Source organism: Schistocerca nitens, chromosome 3 (genome assembly GCF_023898315.1).
Source record: "Schistocerca nitens isolate TAMUIC-IGC-003100 chromosome 3, iqSchNite1.1, whole genome shotgun sequence".
NCBI classification, from domain to species: domain Eukaryota; kingdom Metazoa; phylum Arthropoda; class Insecta; order Orthoptera; family Acrididae; genus Schistocerca; species Schistocerca nitens.
The window spans coordinates 684838924-684861696 of NC_064616.1; the positions used below are offsets into that span (position 1 = coordinate 684838924).

Sequence of the window (22773 nt, forward strand, 5' to 3'; positions counted from 1 at the left end):
AAATGAATGTGCGTATGGAATTTGTGGCCTCGCGTCCCCTTCTGGGGAGTCCGATCGCCTGGTGCACGTCTTTCTCTTTGACGCGACTTCGGCGACTTGCTCGTCAATGATGATGATGATGATGATACACATACCCGTCCCTAGCGGAGAAAATCCCTGACGCTCCAGGGAATAGAATCTGGGGCCCCGTGATCGAGAGTCAGCAACGATCACCACAAGACCACGAGCTGGTGACGAGATGAAAATTAGTCCACTGTCGATAGGTAACATGACTATGCCATCCGGGAGAGCCTCTGCCATAATCATTAAACGTAAACTAGTTTCGCCGGAGACATTTTATGTCGATGACTCATATGACAAATGTTCCTGAAGCGACATTTTTGCTTCATACTCATACTGAAAGCTAAAACATTTTTTCCATTACAGTTTGATGAGTTTAAAGTCCCAGTGAAGTTGGAGATGGAGCAGAAGACTGGGTTGGACAAAAATGTGGAACCAAATTGGAGTTAATGGAAGGTTTGCGAAGAAAGCTAAATAATCTTGACTGGACCGGGACTCCAACTCCACTCCTTACAAATTCGATTCCAGTGCCTTAGAAAAAAATTAGCTTTGTCCCTGTTTCAAGCACTAATCCAACTTTGGCATCAGAATACATTAAGGAAACTACAGACAACGTTAATTAGGATAACCGGCCGGGAGTTTTAATTCTCCTATCCTCAATCCAGTCCACTGTTGCAATCATTGTGTCATTTCGATCCATGCAATTACTGCTGCGATGCAGCTGTTAATAATTTAGATTACATGTTGTAGGGAGCACCTGCAGTAGGAGACAGTGTTGTACCTTCGAACACTTTACAGACTTTCGCCTCTAGCCAGTGCTGTAAGACGAGTTTAGTGTATGTTACTGTACCCTTATTAAATGATAGCATTAACTTCAGATGCACTGCAATGACAGGGCTCATTGGATAGTGACTGTTTTTCTACTTCGCAGCTTTTTATAACGAATGTTATTCTGTATAACATGAAAATATCCTCCAATATTTTCTCAAGGACCGAACGCCTAATAATTACACATCTAATACATGTCTTTCGCACATTGTAATCACGACTATTGGCTACCAATGACGTTATGCCAGAGACAATTGGCGGGGCTTCTGCTATTTAACTACCGGCAGCAGGGCTGTATTCAGTAGTGTTCTCTGCGCCTGCATAGACGGACCTACTCCACGTCAGTGGTTCCTGCTGTTATCAAGTGTGTCAGTTGCGTTTTCTTACGACATTATTTTATATCATTGTCCGTTTCGATTGAAACGGAAGCGTTGTTTCATTTCTCTTCACAGAATGTAAGAGCTGAGGATGTCTTAGAAGATCGAAATCGGTCATCTAAAAGAAATAAAAACTTAAATGCGATCACGACTGAGTTCATTAAATAAGTTATGATTTTAGTAAACCGTTATTTTTCCTTGAATAATGTTCCAAAAATTTTGTACCAAATACGAAAACATCTTCCATGTCTCTGCTGATCCATCATGGATGGCAGTCATGTATCTAGGAACAAATTATATATTGAATTTAAAAGCATCGCTATCGAGAAAATATTACATCAATATTTATGATAAAGTTGGCGCTAAGCTTAGGAAAACAAACTTAAGGTAAAATAAATATTAACAATTTATTAAAAATGAATGTTACTAGAAGAAACACATCCATTAAAATTCACTGGCACCGTAAGTTTTCCCCTTCCTTCTTATATGAGGCTGCTTCTTGTAATTTAAAAATAAAGGTAGACTTTTCTAGAATTTTGTGAATAAAAATCTACTCACGGTCTTTTTGAGGAGGTGCAGTGGTAGGGATATTAGTAGTCTATGTGTTATATCATTACTCTACTGCACACCAATAATCAGTAAGTCAAATCAAATTAAGCGGAAGTTGTAGCGAAAACCAGTTACAACTTAAATACATTTTGAAACTTAAGTGATTGGAAACCAACACAAATTTCCATATTCAAGAGAGATAAAACAGTTTAGACATTAACGAAACTCATTTCCAAGTATCACATGTTCCATGGCAACACAAAACACCCCCTTCTGTTTCAAGTTACAAGATGGTCCACGACTTGCGAAGTATGGTTTAACTTTTCATGTAACTATGTTTAGAAATCTATCGAATTTTACTTGCCATAAAAAATATGTAATTGAAGAATTAACAATATATTCCTAATAATTTTAATATTTTATACAACATTAAAATGTGTAGAACTGGAAATATTTACAAATGCTGCACAAAAATAACTTCACGTCCAACACCAACAGAAGGAAAGTTGTGGTAAGGTCTTATGGGACCAAACTGCTGAGGTCATCGATCCCTAAGCATACGCACTACTTAATCTAACTTAACCTAACTTACTCTAAGGACAACACACACACCCAAGCCCGAGGGAAGACTCGAACCTCCGACGGGGAAAGCCGCGCGGACCGTGACAACGTGCCTAAGACCGCACGGCTACCCAGCGCGGCACACCAACAGAAATAGTAGATAATGCCGGAAATTGCTCATGCCTGTCTATAGTGCTCATTCCTTTACGTAATTCTAAAATCAGAAACTAGACTGAAATACCGTCCAAAAAGCATCACGTGCTCCTAGGTACGCTATCTTCTAGGTGCAACACTCTGCAGTGCGAAAAGCCGGCCGTGGTGTCCGAGCGGTTCTAGGGGCTTCAGTCCGGAACCGCATGACTGCTACGGTCGCAGGTTCGAATCCTGCCTCGGGCATGGGTGTGTGTGATGTCCTTAGGTTAGTTAGGTTTAAGTAGTTCTAAGTTCTAGGGGACTGGTGACCTCAGATGTTAAGTCCCATAGTGCTCACAGCCATTTGAACCATTTTTCCTGTGCGGAAAGAACTCCGTAAATGAAGCAACATCGCTGAATATTTTGAGCTCTTTCAGTTTGGCTGATAACCGCAGCTGTACGTAATGTTTGAATGGTCACTGTTATCTCCGTCATCTCTCTTTTGGTTCAACGTCCGTATTTCATTCAATAACTGATCTTTGTCGCAATTTGCGACAGATGGATGTGTGTGTGTGTATTTGCGCAATCGTCAAAACTGTTAGGAACTGGATATGTGATGAAATAGTTTATTTGTTAGACTACTAAGATATCTGTTAGGAAGTTGTAGTACAAATTTTATAAATGGTTTCATCTGGGGCACATAGCAATTTCACACTTCCTGTAAGAGCCCTCACGTCCCTGGGGGAAGGCGGGAAAATCAGAAAAGCTGCTGCTTCAGCCGAGTCCGGCGGGACCAGGGCATCTGCCAAAATTAATTAAGCCTGCGGTGCGAGGCGAAATCTCCCGGGTAGTGTATGCCATGATTACGCGTTTTATGTGTATCCCTGGCTCACAACATCGCGCAACGTCACATCCATTTATACTGACGCGTATTCGTTGACTTGGCACATACATTTAAATACTGCAACAAACGACGCATATTTTTCATAATATTCATGAGTTGACTCTTTGGTAAACAGCCTTTTACTGTTTAGAAAAGTCTTCGATAGCGTGTAGTATATAACAAATCTACTCGCTGAGAATGAAAATGCCGGAACGAAACAGGAGCACCCCAAAATCATCTCATGTAATCTTCATCATGAAATATCAATGCCGTTTGAAATGTGATGCGCGAAAGCGAAAACGAACCTGTGTATCTGAAGTAATTTATAGTAATTACGCTTGCGAAAACTATGACTTTTTTTGTGTATCCGAGATACCTGTGTTGTGCCATTGCGTCACACCATTCAACGTTTCTTCTCGAACTGTTGTGAGTTGTATATATTTGACAATGAGAAGAAATTTCCAGTATAATACTACTAATGATGTAATGTTACATTTGCAGCATCAGGTGCAGATAAACAAAGGTCAGACAACAACGACGATGACGACGTATTGCTAGAATTTTTAAGTTAAGGCAGGCATAATTTGAGAGTTTTTAATTTGTTCTTTGTCAGGACTTGATATAACGAGGCAACATACAAGGTGTCTCAAACCTTCTGGGTGAGACGGAGACAGATGATAGTGAACCCACAGTCTATTGTATTGCGATAGGGAACCAATAGTCGGACCGAGCGAGGTGGTGCAATGGTTAGCACACCGGACTCGCATTCGAGAGGACGGCGGTTCAAATCCGTGTCCGGCCATTCTGATTTAGGTTTTCCGTGATTTCGCTAAATCGCTTCAGGCAAATGCCAGGATGGTTCCTTTTAAAGGGCACAGCCGATTTCCTTTTCTATCCTTCCCTAATCCGATGGAACCGATTACCTTGCTGTTTGGTACCCTCCCCCAAATCAACCAGCCAGTGGTCGGAAATGTATATTTACTGTGTTATGGACGTACACAGCGCACACCGCGTAACAACAGCGTAGCTCATAGTAACTGTTGAAAGCGACGATCGCCAGTCTCAACGTATGTATTACAACGGGGTACGCAGTTGTGCCGATCCAGGGGGTCTGCAGTACACTGGAACATGCCGCGGGCGATAAACAGCGTACTCTCCTGACCACCAAACAGACGTACTATACGCAACATAGCTCATAGCACGTGTGTCAGGTGACGACCGCATGCATCGCAACTTGTGCCGTACACACACCACTATTCATGGTGTCATTTGTCTACTGCATCAGACATCTTGTGATGTGTCCATAGTGAGTCGTGTTCCTGTGTACAGAACATGACACTTAGTCAAAGATGGAACGTTACTCGTCTTTAGAGTTGGCAGACCTGCATTTAAAGTACGATACGGCAGGATGTAGTGCCTGTAAAGAAGCACGAATGCACAAAGAACGCTTTCCCAACAGACTTCATCAGAACTGGAAGAATTTTATCTCTGTGGAACTAAATTACGAGAGACGGGGTCGTTCACGCCGCAGAAAATCGGCCGACGTTCCCACCAAAGACATGTCCGAACATTAGACTTTGAGGAGATGGTGCTGGATGGTGTAGCAGGCCACCCAGCAATATGCACCTGTCAACTTGTCCATGAAAAGTATACATCAAAGGATACAGTGTGGAGAGTACTGATGGAACAGGTATGTTTTCAACAGCCGCAACAGCTATGTCTGGAGTGAGAACAATTCCCACACCACGCACATCGGTGGCCACGAACAGCGATTCTCTGTCAACGTATGGGCGGGAATTGTTCAACATCACCTAATAGAACTTTATTTGCTGCCACCCCGTTCGAATATTACCTGGTGTTCTTGCGAGATGTGCTGCCACAGTTCTTGACGACTGTAAACCTTTTTGTCCGCAAAAGGATGTCGTTTCAACCCGATGATGCACCAGCCCTTCGTTGGATTAGAAAGGCTGGGCCTGTACCGTGGCAAGAGCGATCGCTGGATCTCACACCTCTGGAGCTTTTCCTCTGGGGTTACATCAAGCCGTTAGTGGCTCAAAATGGTTCAAATGGCTCTGAGCACTATGCGACTTAACTTCTGAGGTCATCAGTCTCCTAGAACTTAGAACTAATTAAACCTAACTAACCTAAGGACATCACACACATCCATGCCCGAGGCAGGATTCGAACCTGCGGCCGTAGCGGCCACGCGGTTCCAGACTGAAGCGCCGTTAACCGCACGGCCACACCGGCCGGCAAGCCGTTAGTCTATGATACCCCAGACCCCCGTAGAAACGTATGAAGACCTGCTTACTAGGGTCCAAGTTGCCTGTCTCCTGGTACAACAGACACCAGGGATGTTTGAAAGAGTGCGGCAGAACTTCATGCGCTGTTGCCTTGCAAGCATTGAGACTGGCGTTTGTTACTTTGAACAATTACTATGAGCTACGTTGTTGTTATGCAGTGTATGCTGTGAATGTCCATAACACAATAAATATATATTTCCGATCATTGGTTCCCTACATCAATTTGACCCAAAATGCTTGAGATATCCTGTAGAAGCCGGCCAGGGTGGCCGAGCGGTTCTAGGCGCTACAGTCTGGAACCGCGCGACCGCTACGGTCGCAGGTTCGAATCCTGCCTCGGGCATGGATGTGTGTTCTGTCCTTATGTTAGTTAGGTTTAAGTAGTTCTAACTTCTAGGGGACTGATGACCTCAGAAGTTAAGTCCCATAGTGCTCAGAGCCATTTGAACCATTATTTTTATCCTGTAGAATGGGCTAAAGGCCGACATATATGGAACAAATAAAAATATGTACTCAAAAACTAGGTGTCTAGTTGCAGCCATGTAAGTACACTTTCTGACCAAAACTGTCCAAACACCTACTAGTGGCCATTAATATGGGATGTGTCCATCCTTCGCTTTTGTGAGACCCTGAACCCTGCTGGGGAGAGTTTCAATGAGGTGTCAATGTCTGTATTAAAATGCAAGCCTTTTCTTCCTCAAGAGACGAAGCCAGAGAAGGTAGTCATGTTGGACGCTGAGGTGTGGAGCGAAGTCGATGTTAAAACTCATCGGCAAGGTGTCCAGTTTGATTCAGGTTGTGACACTGGGCAGGCCAGTCCATTTTATGAATGTTATTGTCCACAGACCGTTGCCTCACAGTTGCCGCATTATGACAGAGTACTTTGTTATGTTGATACAATCATCGTCTCCGAACTGTTCCTCTACTGTATGCAGTACTCAATGCTGTAAAACGTGTTCATATCCCTCCACATTAAGCGTCGTCTTAAGAGAAATAATGGAACCTCATCCTAACCACGAAAACCACTCACATCACCTAACACCACCTTCTCATTGCTCCATAGTGGCAGATAAAGTTCTCCATATATCTGCCATACCCAAACGCATCAATCGCTTTGCCACAGGGTATGGCGTGACACATCACTCCAAATCACTCGTTTCCTGTCATTCTCTGTTCAGTGGCGTCGCTCTTTACACCACCTGAAGCGTCGCTTAGGACTGAATACAGAAACGTGTACCTTATGAGGAACTGCTTGACCTTTGTATCCAATACTTTTAAACTCCCTACGCACCATTACTGTGCTAGCTTGACTGTGGGTAGTACTTTGGAACCACAAACGACTCCTTCCGCTGATTTCATGCGGGTCAACCATCCTCCGTAATTCTCGACGGTGCCTGTCATTCACTACATGTGGTCTTCCTGGTCTTGGTTTACTTGTGATATATAGCTTGACGTTCCCACTTGGCCATCACATCACACAGGCAACTTGGGCAGCGTGGATTTGTTACTCAGGTGACATCCAGTGACTGTACCAGGTTCTGAGTCACTGAGCTCTACTGAGCGACTAATTTTGCCGATACTGCTTCTCTACTGAAAGCACAACATTCCCTGCTTCCCTTTCTACTAGCGGGTCCGCAACGCGTCATATCTGGTGGTCAGTTTATTCGGCATTACGTAGGGGTGTCCACATACTTTTGATCAGATGGTGTGTGTGTATTGCCACGTTTTAGTTATATTCGTCGACAATTAGTGGTCAATATCGCTCACGGAGTTCCCGAGTCACAAAAGCACAGCATTTATATAACAAAATAATGATATCAATCCTTATGTGTGACAGAGAGGTACAGAGGGGTTAGAACTGTTCGTGAATGGTGTAAGGCAAGCTACTTCTATATGAACCATAGTCACAAACGATATAATTACTGAGAGACCATAAAAGGAAAGGAAGGAGAATTAGTGATTAATACACCATCGACGACGAGGTCATAAGATATGGAGGACTTGTTCGGGTAGGGTAAAAATGGGGCAGGACATCTCATATGTCCTCTTCAAATTAAGCATCCAGGCATGCGACCTAATCGATGTAGGACAACTATAGAAAATCTGTATTTTGATGGCCGAGCAGGAATGTGTACTCTGTTCTTCCCCGATGCGAGTCCAGTTTGGCGAGCATTGCACCACTTTTTTCGGAGAGTGACTACACTCCACAAAAGGAACTGGCAGGTCAGGGCTGCCTTTTCTGTTCTAAACAAGGCAAGGATGTTTTGTGGAGCAAGTGATAGTGTGTTGCCTCTTGGCGGAATACAAAGAGGGTGTTGAAAGATAGGTATAACTTTGACGGTACAACTTCTTTGAAAGATTGAGTACTGTTAAGGGTAAACACATTATCAAATGTCTTGACTTCTAGTCCTAGTCGACGGTGGGAACATAGCCGTGGACGATTTTGCAGTTGTAAATAAATAGCCTCTGAACGCAAAAAACTGTGTTTATTTTCTTTATTGCTCGATTGATCTCGGGGATGGCAGTCCCGAAATCAATCATGCAATGAACCAAAAAAATATCTTTTTGCAGCCAGAGGCTATTTATTTACAATTGCAAAAACATTCTCAAATCTTTCAATCGTCGATAGTTCTCCAGAAAGATTATTGACAGAGGACGATGAAAGATGTGTGACTCAGAGTACATGCAATTTACTCATGAAGATGTAATTGTGAGCAAACTGCCAACGAATCACGCTTCAGGTAATAGTACGACCCACAAATATTCTAAGGCGCCATTAACACTGGGTGCAATACCCGTAATATTACGTTGCCGTCGGTGTTGGAAAGAGTGCCGTTCCCATAATATTTCTGGCACATCATCATAGTGAGGACTGCCATACCCGTAATTTTATGGGTGTGACAGTGCTCACTAAGATACAGTGCCCGAAATATTTTGGGCATGGCATTCTTTCCAACAATGAAGCAAAGTAGTATTAGGGGTACGGAATTCAGGGTTAACAGGGACTTAGAACATGTCGGCACTGTATTATTACGTGAAACATGGTATGTTGGAAGTTCGTCACAGTTACATCTTCATGAGCAGATTGTATGTACTTTATGGTGCTGCAATGGGATAACGGCGAATATCTCGCTTTTTTAAGAAGGTTGTAATGACAGACATGATACGCACATCTAATTAGGTCCTATCGCTCTATTCCAAGACAATGTACAAGTACATGTTGCACTTATTCAGTTTAAAATTAAAACAATTGCAACCCTCGGTCGCAAAAATGAAGTCTTTTTGACCTAGGTTTCGGCCACTTCTAAGAGTGCCTTCATCAGAAATAAAACATTTAAAACTGGCATGTCACGCATAAAATAAATATGAACCGATAACGCTTTAGCCACAAAATATTAAAATGCAAAACATAGAGGCAGGCCACTAAGGGCTGCACCACTTATCAACCTGCGGTAGCATCACACTGAGGCGCTCGCGTTAGCAATTGCGGGCAGGTGAACGTTGTATCAAAAATGCCATCTAGTAGCCGCAAATACAAACTGGTTACTTAATTCCAAATATAGACAGGTGAAATGTGTAATACATAAAGTAACAGGCAATATTTTATTAGACAGCAGTAGACATGGTGCCAACGGCCTTGTCGCAGTGGTAACACCGGTTCCCGTCAGATCACCGAAGTTAAGAGCTGTCGGGTTGGGATAGCACTTCGATGGGTGACCATCCGGTCTGCAGAGCGCTCTTAGCAAGCGGGGTGCACTCAGCCCTTGTGGGGCAAACTGAGGAGCTACTTGATTGAGAAGTAGTGGCTCCGGTCTCGGGAACTACATATGGCCGGAAGAGCGGTGTGCTGACCACATGCCACTCCATATCCGCATCCAGCGACACCTGTGTACTGAGGATGACACGGCGGCCGGTCGGTACCTTTGGGTCTTCATGGCCTGTGCGGGAGGAGGAGAGTAGACATGACATTAATTTGTCTACATAAGAGCTTAGCAGTACAGTTTAAAAGCTGGATAACGCTATTACAGAATTACAAAAGCAGCTGAGTAACTCAACGACTATAAAAACGGTATAACATGAAATGTAGTTGGTATAAACCATTTAATGTACAAACAGCTATGAATCGACTTAGGTAGAAAAAATATTTCGGTAACTGCACGAGGGAACACGAAATCAGATATCAAGCAACGGCTTTATACCGTTGAAGTAGCTTTTATTACGTAATTGTAACTGCTCATTAAGACTTGCGCCAAAGGGTGGTGGGATTTCGGGTTCCGCTGAATAGGTCACGAGTTCACTACACTCAGCTGGCGGCTACACGGGTAGCGGAGGCTGTGTGGCGAGGACTGGGAGGTTTTTTAGGTTAGGAGGCCTCGGGAAAGTATGGGATGGGCTGCAATCTCAAAGGGTGCATGGCAAATACAGGATGTGCTTGGATCAAGGAACAGTCGGAATTGTAGTTGTAAATTGTTGTAGTTGTGCTGGGAAAGTCCCTGAGCTTCAAGCGCTAATAGAAAGCACAGAAGCTGAAATCGTTATAGGTACAGAAAGCTGGCTAAAGCCTGAAATAAGATCTGCAGAATTTTTTACGGAGTTTCAGACGGTGTTCAGGAAAGATAGATTAGGCAGAATTGGTGGTGGAGTGTTTGTGTCTGTCAGTAGTGGTTTATCTTATAGTGAAGTTGAAGTAGATACTCCGTGTGAACTGGTATGGGTGGAGGTTATACATAACACCCGAACTAAGTTAATAATTGGCTCCTTCTACCGACCCCCAGTCTCCAATAATATAGTTGCTGAACAGTTCAGAGAAAATTTGAGTCTCGTAACAAATACGTACCCCACTCATACGGTAATAGTTGGTGGGGACTTCAAACTTCCCTCGATATGTCGGCAAAAATACTTGTTCAAAACCGGTGGTAGGCAGAAAACATCTTCCGAGATTGTTCTAAATGCTTTCTCCGAAAATTATTTCGAGCAGTTAGTCCAGGAACCCTCGCGAATTGTAAATGGTTGCGAAAACACACTTGACCTCTTAGCCACAAACATCTTCCGAGATTGTTCTAAATGCTTTCTCCGAAAATTATTTCGAGCAGTTAGTCCAGGAACCCTCGCGAATTGTAAATGGTTGCGAAAACACACTTGACCTCTTAGCCACAAACAATCCAGAGCTAATAGAGAGCACCATGACTGATACAGGGATTAGTGATCACAAGGTCGTTGTAGCTAGGCTCAATACCGTTTCTTCCAAATCCACCAGAAACAAACGCAAAATAATTTAATTTAAAAAAGCGGATAAAGTGTCACCTGAGGCCTTTCTAAGGGACAATCTCCATTCCTTCCGAACTGACTATGCAAATGTAGACGAGATGTGGCTCAAATTCAAAGATGTAGTAGCAACAGCAATTGAGAGATTCATACCTCATAAATTGGTAAGAGATGGAACTGATCCCCCATGGTACACAAAACAGGTCCGAACGCTGTTGCAGAGGCAACGGAAACAGCATGCGAAGTTCAGAAGAACGCGAAATCCTGCAGATTGGTTAAAATTTACAGACGCGCGAAATTTGGCACGGACTTCAATGCGAGATGCCTTTAACAGGTTCCACAACGAAACATTGTCTCGAAATTTGGTAGAAAATCCGAAGAAATTCTGGTCGTATGTACATTACACAAGCGGCAAGACGCAGTCAATACCTTCGCTGCGCAGTGCCGAATGTACTGTTACCGACGACTGTGCAGCTAAAGCGGAGTTATTGAACGCAGTTTTGCGAAATTCCTTCACCAGGGAAGACGAATTGAATATTCCAGAAATTGAAACACGAACAGCTGCTAGCATGACTTTCTTAGAAGTAGATACCTTAGGGGTTGCGAAGCAACTCAAATCGCTTGATACGGGCAAGTCCTCAGGTCCAGATTGTATACCGATTAGGTTCCTTTCAGATTACGCTGATACAATAGCTCCCTACTTAGCACTCATATACAACCGCTAGCTCACCGATAGATCTGTACCTACAGATTGGAAAATTGCGCAGGTCGAACCAGTGTTTAAGAAGGGTAGGAGGAGTAATCCGTCTAACTACAGACCTATATCATTGACGTCGGTTTGCAGTTGGGTTTTGGAGCATATACTGTATTCAAGCCTGCCGCGGTGGCCGTGCGGTTCTAGGCTGCAGTCCGGAACCGCGGGACTACTACGGTCGCAGGTTCGAATCCTGCCTCGGGCATGGATGTGTGTGATGTGCTTAGGTTAGTTAGGTTTAAGTAGTTCTAAGTTCTAGGGGACTGATGACCTAAGATGTTGAGTCCCATAGTGCTCAGAGCCATTTGAACCATTTTTTGATTCCGTATTTCTAGATTTCCGGAAAGCTTTTGACAACGTTCCTCATAAGCGACTTCTAACCAAGCTGCGGGCCTATGGGGTATCGTCTCAATTGTGCGACTGGATTCGTGATTTCCTGTCAGGAAGGTCGCAGTTCGTAGTAATAGACGGCAAATCATCGAGTAAAACTGAAGTGATATCAGGTGTTCCCCAGGGAAGTGTCCTGGGACCTCTGCTGTTCCTGATCTATATAAATGACCTGGGTGACAATCTGAGCAGTTCTCTTAAGTTGTTCGCAGATGATGCTTTAATTTACCGTCTAGTAAGGTCATCGGAAGACCAGTATCAGTTGCAAAGCGATTTAGAAACGATTGCTGTATGGTGTGGCAGGTGGCAGTTGACGCTAAATAACGAAAAGTGTGAGGTGATCCACGTGAGTTCCAAAAGAAATCCGTTGGAATTCGATTACTCGATAAATAGTATAATTCTCGAGGATGTCAATTCAACTGAGTACCTGGGTGTTAAAATTACGAACAACTTCAGTTGGAAAGACCACATACATAATATTGTGGGGAAGGCGAGCCAAAGTTTGTGTTTCATTGGCAGGACACTTAGAAGATGCAACGAGTCCACTAAAGAGACAGCTTACACTACACTCGTCCGTCCTCTGTTAGAATATTGCTCTGCGGTGTGGTATCCTTACCAGGTGGGATTGACGGAGGACATCGAAAGGGTGCAGAAAAGTGCAGCTCGTTTTGTATTATCACGTAATAGGGGAGAGAGTGTGGCAGATATGATACGCGAGTTGGGGTGGAAGTCATTAAAGCAAAGACTTTTTTCGTCGCGGCGAGATCTATTTACGAAATTTCAGTCACGAACTTTCTCTTCCGAATGCGAAAATATTTTGTTGAGCCCAGCCTACATAGGTAGGAACGATCATCAAAATAAAATAAGAGAAATCAGAGCTCGAACAGAAAGGATTAGGTATTCGTTTTTCCTGCGCGCTGTTCGGGAGTGGAATGGTAGAGAGACAGTATGATTGTGGTTCGATGAACCCTCTGCCAAGCACTTAAATGTGAATTGCAGAGTAATCATGTAGATGTAGATGAACGATTTAACACTTCAAAATTTTAGGTAAAGCTTGCCACATTTAGACCGGGCTGAAGTGTACAGGGAACATGATGCTAATTTAAAATTTAACCTATTTCGTATTACCTTTGTGAGTATATTTGAAAATAGTTTGCCTAAGAAAACAGTGAAATATAATTGTAAGAAATCACGTATAAAGCCAAGGCTTACTAAAGGGATAAAAATATCTTGTAAACAGAAAAGGGAAATGTATCTTATAGCTAGGAGGAGTAGTGATCCGGAAACAATGAAACATTATAAAAACTACTGCAATGTATTAAGAAAAGTTATTAAAAAGTCCAGAAGTATGTGCATTATGTCTGAGATTATCACATCTGATAATGAAATTTAAACAATTTGGAATATTGTGAAAAGGGAAACAGGGCAACCGAGAACACAGGAAGATTGTATTTCTATGAAACACAATGAAAAGTTTGTTAGCAACAAGTCAGAAGTAGAAAACATTTTTAATAATAATTTTTTAAGTGTTGTAGAGAAAATAGGTTCCAGCTATTCATTAGAAAATGCAAGGAAGTATATGGAAGAGGCAGCACCTACGCAATTTGATAAAATTGAAATTCAACCCACTTCTCCTACTGAAATTAGGAAAATAATAAATTCACTCAAAAGTAAAAGCCTACATGGAATTGATGGCATTTCCAACAGAGTACTAAAAGCTTGCCGGCCGTGGTGGCCGAGCGGTTATAGGCGCTTCAGTCTGCAACCGCGCGACCGCTACGGTCACAGGTTCGGATCCTGCCTCGGGAATGGATGTGTGTGATGTCCTTAGGTTAGTTAGGTTTAAGTAGTTCTAAGTTCTAGGGGACTGATGACCTCGGCTGTTAAGTCCCATAGCGCTCAGAGCCAACTAAAAGCTTGTTCCGAACAAATAAGTAGGATTCTCAGCCACATATGTAGTAGCTCAATGAAGCAGGGAATGTTTCCAGATAGACTGAAATATGGTATTGTTAAACCAATTGCATAAAAAAGGGAACTGATCTGATGCAAACAACTACCACCCAATCTCGCTTCTGACAGCTTTATCCAAAATTCTTGAAAAAGTAATGTATTCAAGAGTTGCATCACATAAGTGTAAAAATGAAGTACTAACAAAATTTCAGTTTGGTTTTCAGAAAGGCTTTTCAACAGAAAATGCTACATATGCTTTTACTGATCAAATATTAAATGCAATGAATGACCGAACATCACCCATTGGGATATTTTGTGATCTCTCAAAGGCCTTTGTTTGCGTGAATCATGAAATTCTTCTAGATAAGCTTAAGTATTGTGGTCTGAGTGGGACAGTCCACAAATGATTTAATTCATAGTTAACTGGAAAAATGCAGAAGGTTGAAATTAACAGTACAGATAGTCTAAAAAAACCAGCAGAGTCCTCTAACTGGGGAAGTATCAAGAATGGTGTCCCACAGGGTTCAGTCTTGGGTCCCTTATTGTTCTTATTATATATTAACGACTTGCCACTCTATATTCATGAAGATGCAAAGTTGTTTCTTTTTGCTGATGATACAAGTATAGTAATCACACCCAAGAAGCAAGAATCAGATGAGGAAATTGCAAATAATGTCTTTCAGAAAATTACTAAGCGGTTCTCTGCAAATGGACTCTCACTAAATTTGGAGAAAACACTGTTTATACAATTCTGTACAGTAAGTGGCACAACACCATTTATAAATATAGACTATGAATGGAAGGCTGTTGCTAAGGTGGAATACTCAAAATTTATGGGTGTGTGCATTGATGAGAAATTGAATTGGAAGAAACACACCGATGATCTGCTGAAACTGTTATGCTATGAGGGTTATTGCAAATTTTGGTGACAAACATATCAGTAAATTAGCCTAATATGTCTATTTTCATTCAGTGCTTTCATATGGCATTATATTTTGGTGCAATTCGTCATTAAGAGAGAAAGTATTCATTGCACAAAAGCGTGTAATCAGAATAATAGCTGGAGCCCACCCAAGATCACCCTGCAGACATTTATTTAAGGAACTCGGGATATTCACAGCACCTTCACAATATGTATATTCACTTATGAAATTTGTCATTAATAACCCATCCCAATTCAAAAATAACAGCGAAGTGCATAGCTACAATACTAGAAGAAAGGGTGATATTCACTATTCCGGATTAAATCTCACTTTGGCACAGAAAGGGGTGAATTATGCTGCCACAAAAATCTTTGGTCATTTGCCAAATAGTATTAAAAGTCTGACAGATAGTCAACCAACATTTAAAAGAAAATTAAAAGAATTTCTGAATGACAACTCCTTCTACTCAACAGATGAACTCTTAGATATGAAGTAGTAACTGTAAAAAAAATTAATTAAGTAATTAATTATTTTGTGTAAAGAAAACTTATGTAAAAGTGACACGTTCCACATCATTACGAAATGTTGTATTCATGATATATGGAACAAGGATTAATGTCTGTATGTATACATGTATCGACATATCTGAAATGGGACAGGATGCCTAGCGCTGTAGCTGAGAAACAATTGAAGAACTTTTCTTTTAGAGAGTTAATGAAAATGTCAGCAAGGATACCATCTAACGGATTTCCCATAGCGAGACAGTCGGGTTGCTGATACAATTGTTCGTTAAATTCAAAACAGTTGTATTTCACTCAGACTAATTAGATTCATAAACTCAGTGATTTGTTCGTCTGAAAGTTCTTTTTTAAAATGACGTAAATTTTTTCCACGACTGTAAGAGTTTCTTGCACGGGAACGTTTGTATAAAAATTTTTGATGACTAGTGAAAACAATTTGGTATCAGTGACGCAAGAATTTTAATCAAACCTTTGCATAAGAAAATGCATATCAACATGAACCCTCAGCCCCCAAAACTTCGTTCTCAATTAAAAATTCACAAACCTAACCATCCAATACGCCAGATTTCTGATAGCATGAATAGCGTGTGCCATGATTTTCCATATTTATTCATGAAAATCTGAATAAATTGTTCGTTTTCGAGAACAACAATCCATTCCCAATAGTCACGCCTTAGTCCGTAAAATAAAAGATTTATAATGCAGCCCAGAAACTTTGTCTCACACTTAGCACAGCTCCCAGGTAAAATGTTTCGCTGTCAACATGGTGTTAGGAAGAAAGGATTATTTGGAATTTATGCCCCGTCGATGGCGAAGTTGTTAGAGACGGAGCACAAGCTCGGATTGGGCAGGACCGGCCACAGCGAGCTAAAACTTCACGCGAGCCAGGTGCGCGGGACAAGGCTCGGCTTGTGTCGGGTCTGCTCGGAAGTACGATGTACGGCGGATATTTCGTTTAGCATTGCTGTGTGGCATCTTTGGTCGGCTCAACTCTCTTCAGTTCGGTAGAATCGTGGTGTCAGCGCTGTTTACCCTTCGCTATTTAAACATGGTATGAAGGACGTTCGCAGGTCCAGTGGCTGGTTGCACAAAAAGAGGCAGTTTACCAACCTATAGTCACAGGCCTTCAAAAATGAATGGGAATTACAGAAGAGACGGATGACAATTATCAATATATATTATGCACTCGCACAAGCGAGGAGCACCGCAAATTTACTATGAAACGATATTACAGTAACATGCACGAAGAATTTAAAGAGTTAGTTCACAATGAAAGAGTAAAAAAATTACAACGATTGACAGACATAATTCATTGTTCTGTACATCAAGAAGAACTCTGTGCTAAAGTTGGAGGCATGCAATGTGCGAAGAAACTGGTAGTATGAATTGTAAAATTTCTGAAGCAGCACGCAATGTTGCACTGTCTGTTGCAACAGTTTTCGATGGTTATAGGCATTACAATATCGCATTTTCCAGAGGAACTGATAGAACAGTGTGGGACTTTATACATTACTGCAAACTGCGTTAGGTAAGAGAAGGGGTATGCCTGGAACGATTTTTCGATTTAAAACTCACTAGTGTTGAATTTATCGAGGAACAAAGAGTGCAGGAAGGAAAATTAGATCTTTATGATCGACTGCAGACCTTACATTTAAGTTGACTTGACTGAACATTGCCCAGTGTAAGACATTTAAAGGCGAGAAACAATTTCTTTCTGATTTGATAGGGTGGATTTAAAAATTAAATCGTACTGTAGAAATGGCAAAATTTGAGAAACATGGTCCAATTCCCTAAACTCACTGACGTCTAACAAAATGTAAGGTTTGAAGAATTTGTTGTGGCCTTGAACGAATTACAAGGACAGTTTCCTAATCGTTTTGAGGACGCTGCTAGTCTTACATCTGTTTCCAAGCTGTTTTCGATACTGTTTGCTATTTCAGCTGAAAGCGCCCCTATGCACATGCAGATGCAACTGGCTGACCTGCAAGGTACACCACTGGCCATTAAAATTGCTACAGCACGAAGATTACGTGCTACAGACGCGAAATTTAACCGACAAGAAGAAGATGCTGTGATATGCAAACGATTAGCTTTTCATAGCATTCACACAAGGTTGGCGCCGGTGGCGATACCTACAACGTGCTGAGATGAGGAAAGTTTCCAAACGATTTCTCATACACAAACAGCAGTTGACCGGCGTTGTCTGGTGAAACGTTGTTGTGATGCCTCGTATAAGGAGGAGAAATGCGTACCATCACGTTTCCACTTTGATAAAGGTCGGATTGTAACTTATCGCGATTGCGGTTTATCGTATCGCGACGTTGCTGCTCGCGTTGGTCGAGATCCAATGACTGTTAGCAGAAAATGGAATCGGCGGGTTCAGGAGCGTAATACGGAACGCCGTGCTGGAACCCAACGGCCGAGTATCACTAGCAGTCGAGATGACAGGCATCTTATCCGCATGGCTGTAACGGATCGTGCAGCCACGTCTCGATCCCTGAGTCAACAGATGGGGACATTTGCAAGACAATAACCGTCTGCACGAACAGTTCGACTACGTTTGCAGCATGGACTATGAGCTCGGAGACCATGGCTGCGGTTACATTTTTTCGGATGAATCCATGTTCTGTTGACAGCATCATGATGGTCGCATCCGTGTCTGGCGACATCGCGGTGAACGCACATTGGAACCGTGTATTCGTCATCGCCATACTGGCGTATCACCCGGCGTGATGGTATGGGGTGCCATTGGCTACTCGTCTTGGTCACCTCTTGTTCTCACTTTGAACAATGGACGTTACATTTCAGATGTGTCACGACCCGTGGTTCTACCCTTCATTCGAGCCCTGCGAAACCCTACATTTCAGCAGGATAATGCACGACCGCATGTTGCAGGTCCTGTATGGGCCTTTCTGGATACAGAAAATGTTCGACTGCTGCCCTGGCCATCACATTCTCCAGATCTCTCACCAATTGAAAACGTCTGGTCAATGGTAGCCGAGCAACTGGCTCGTCACATTACGCCTGTCACTACTCTTGATGAACTGTGGTATCGTGTTGAAGCTGCATGGGCAGCTGTACCTGTACACGCCATCCAAGCTCTGTTTGACTCAATGCCCAGGCGTATCAAGGCCGTTATTAAGGCCAGAGGTGGTTGTTCTGGGTACTGATTTCTCAGGATCTATGCACCCAAATTGCGCGAAAATGTAATCACATGTCAGTTCTAGTATAATATATTTGTCCAATGAATACCCGTTTATCATATGCATTTCTTCTTGGTGCAGCATATTTAATGGCCAGTAGTGTAATTCCCGTTTTAGAGAAAAATCCTTTTACGTTAAAACTGCCGAGGATGTCTACATTGCTTTCCTCAGATTAAATGCACACATTTCCTTAATGACGTTGCAAAAGTGGTACAACATTTCAATCAACATGTGTGTGTTAAAGAAATTTTTACATTGTGAAAGTAAATAATGCACAAACCTGAGGCGAAAATCTGTGAAATTAATCTGCGTCTGTCGGTATGCCAGCAGTTCGTAACAGATAAAAATTGCATTATATTTTCAGTGCACCATGGATAACCAAATAATACTCAAAATTTGTTTCATTTATGATTTATGTTATTGAGAAATACGAAATACAAAAGCAAGTCATACGCAGCGTACTGCACTGCCATTTAAAAGTGGCACATTCACAGTTTCCCCTTTTCCGCTTCCTTGAGTCAGACAGCGTGCCGTGGTGGTGGGCAAGAGTGCACCGAGGCCCAGCGCTATAGCTTTCATCAGAGAGGAATTATCAGCTACTGCTACGCTATAGATGCATAAGAAATGGTTAAGCGCTCGAAACAGGTTGTAGCAATCCAATCAAAATTTCATTCCTTGTGACTGCCCATGATACCATACTATAACATTCTGATTTCCTTTGCAGATCTCAGTCTGGTGCTAAGCTCTTTTAAGTGGTAGCGTGAATTGGGGTGGTAAAGAAAATAAAGTATATTAGTGAATACTTTCTTGAAAATTTAAGGGAACACACAACTTTTTCAGTTTGAAAAATTAAAAAAAAATACGAATTCATTTTTTCTGAAATTACAGAAGGCTGTTAACAGTCGTTGTTTATCATTAGGAATCGATGTTTTATGTTGAACGCTAGACATAAACGATATATAACAGAAAACCAATTAATTGTGATGTACACATGTTACAGACTAATGGATAATATCGTAGCAAGTCTTTCTTAATATTGTTAGAGTATGTAATAACTTACCAAAGTGGAAACCTTTTTCATTAATCTCTTGGTAACTTGTGGGTTTTGAAAACATTCTTTATGAAGTTTACGGAGTCCTTCGGTGTTCGAGGTCGATCTGGCTTATTAAAGTCAACGTGGAATAATCCGAACTTCTCCCTGAAAACGGAATTAACAGAGTTATTACCAAAGCAAATACCCACCTTAACGGAGGTTTGGAATAACACGGAGTTTACTATAATGACTTCTTATAGTTTACCCAATGATTGTAAAATACCTTATAAATAAAATAAACACAATTCCTTCTGAAAACAAGAAATATTTTAGTTAGTTACAAAAAATCATTACAAAACTGAGCAGGCTCTCTCCTAAGTGTACCTCTTGAAAACTGGAACAGTGAAAATCCCTATCTCATGATGATAATGATGATGATTATCAGTCTTTAGTAGTGAGTATGTCGACTCTGCACACGGACGAGTTCTTCCACTCTGCGAGGCATGCTCTGTATGAGACCATCAAGTTTATCTTGGGGTGTGAGGCCCCACTTCTCAATGGCAGCTTCAGTGAAGTCCTGAAGATTGTCAGGTGAATTCGGACGCTGTGCAATGGCCACCTTTCAAAAATGGCTCTGAGCACTATGGGACTTAACATCTTAGGTCATCAGACCCCTAGAACTTAGAACTACTTAAACCTAACTAACCTAAGGACATCACACAACACCCAGCCATCACGGGGCAGAGAAAATCCCTGACCCCGCCGGGAATCGAACCCGGGAACCCGGGAATGGCCACCTTTCACATGTCCCATGCATTGGTTACAATTGATTGCAAGTCTGGGCATTGAGCTGGCCAATGCATTCGTTTGATGTTGCACCTTTCAGGATACCCAGGCACTGCTAGAGTACGGTGCGGCCTTCCATTGTCATCGACTACGATGAATTCGTGACCGACTTCACGTCTGTAGGGCCTTACAGCCGTTTTTAGGATCTCTTGGAGGTATCGGGGACCAGTCAAATTGCCATAGATGGAGCTGATACGGGTCTGTCGTCCAATCATTATTGCCGCCCAAAACATTACACTTCCACCTGCAGACGGATGGACTTCCTGAATGTATCGACGTTCCTGGTGTCGTTTAGCGGTTCTCCAAACCCTAAAACGTCTAGTGTCTGGTTGCAAACCAATCCTGGTCTCGTCAGTAAACATGACATTACTCCATTCTGCAATGGTCCAATGCTGATGTGCAATAGCCCAGGTTCTTCAAATGCGTCGGTTTCGTGAGTTCAGTGAAAAACTTCTCCTTGGTCTTCTGGAATGAAGACCAGCCTGATGCTATCTCCTATGCACTGTTTGGTCTGAGATACGAATCCCTGTTGTCTGGGAGAAGTCATTTCCGATATTTCTGGCAGCTGATGTTGGGTGCCTGTGAGTCGGTAGTTGGAGGGAACGATCCTGCATTGGAGTTTTCATACCAGAACGACCACTGCGAGCTCTAGCGTTCACAAAAAAAAAAAAAAAAAAAAAAAAAAAAATGGTTCAAATGGCTCTGAGAACTACTTAAACCTAACTAAACTAAGGACATCACACAGCCGGCCAGTGTGGCAGAGCGGTTCTAGGCGCTTCAGTCTGGAACCACACGATCGCTACGGTCGCAGGTTCGAATCCTGCCTCGGGCATGGATGTGTGTGATATTCTTAGGTTAGTTGGGTTTAAGTAGTTCTAAGTTCTAGGGACTGATGACCTCAGATGTTAAGTCGCATAGTGCTCAGAGGCATTTGAACCCCTCTGACATCACACACATCCATGCCCGAGGCAGGATTTTAACCTGCGTCCGTAGCGGTCGCGCGGTTCCAGACTGAAGCGCCTAGAACCGCTCGGTCACAATGGCCTGCTGCGTTCACATTTACCGTCTCTCTGTAGTTTCTCCACACCTTAGACACACCACTTTGAGTGACGTGTAACCAGTCAGCAACATCTTGCTGTGTGTAACCTGCTGAAAGTAAAGCCACTATCCTTACTCTATCAAAGTTTTATATGCCTCTACGCGGCACTATACCGCAGTGTTGAACACAAACTGAGTGAAGCTGCTGTTGATACTGGACTGCTCGCGGTGTGCTGCTGCGGCAGCGTTATGTTTGCTTGACGGGGAAACGGCCACAAAGCATGCCAGTAGTAAACACTGTCCAGAGTTTGTGCTCTAACTGGATAATGCATGAAGTGCCTAGGTCAGTGAGACCTCTAGTATCATACATTACATTTTAAGATAGTATTCCAACCTTTCGTTGAGCAGTGTATTTAGCAGTGCTGGTTTAATCTTATAACTGTATAAAGCAAGTGATGTGATTACATATGGAAACATATTTTTCTTAGCTTTTCTTCTGTTTCTCTTACATTGGATCATAAAAAAAAATCAGAAATTTCGTTGAAAACTGTCAACAGGATACGTAAACTCTATTAAATTTTAAATCGTGGTTTACATATTTGTGTGCAAGAAACCGTGTATCGGACCTTGGGGAATAGCCTCCTCTTCTTACAGAGAAAAGTGGAGAACTGTTGTGACAAGCACGTTCGTCGTGGTGAAGTTAAAGTGATATCACAATTCTCCGCATAACAAAGCCTGTCAACAGTTCAACGGTTTACAAACACGAAGACTTCAGAAAGTTCGAAGAACAATGAAAGGACATATGGCCATTATTTCAAGAAGTATAATGATTTAAATACAATTGTTTGTAAGTTCATGGAATGGGTAGTAGAGAAAGTATCATCAATTGAGGAAGAAGAAGAAGAAGCACAGAATTTGAGTTGGAAGGAAACAAGCGAATGTAGGTGTGTTGTTGAATTTCATTACCGTGAGACAAGTTCAGGAAAATATTCTGCAATAGGGATCGCCTAGAACGACGGCTATAGGGAACATCCCTCGGAAAACATAGAATCCTATGGACTGAAAAACGAATTCTAGATGAAGATATGTATACCAACACCAAGGTCGTGGAATATTTGATCCTCTATACTATACAGAACCGAATAATTTTTTGAAGAAAT

At 42.2% G+C, this 22773-nt stretch overlaps 1 protein-coding gene across 1 annotated transcript in view; it reads right to left on the reverse strand.

Moving 5' to 3' along the window:
• LOC126249717 (myrosinase 1-like) overlaps positions 1-22773 on the reverse strand; it is a 300669-nt gene that overhangs the window by 40045 nt on the left and 237851 nt on the right. The window contains exon 11 of the mRNA XM_049951398.1: positions 19757-19894. Coding sequence (XP_049807355.1) covers positions 19777-19894 — 118 coding nt within the window. The 3' untranslated portion in view covers positions 19757-19776. The remainder of the gene's footprint in view (positions 1-19756; positions 19895-22773) is intronic.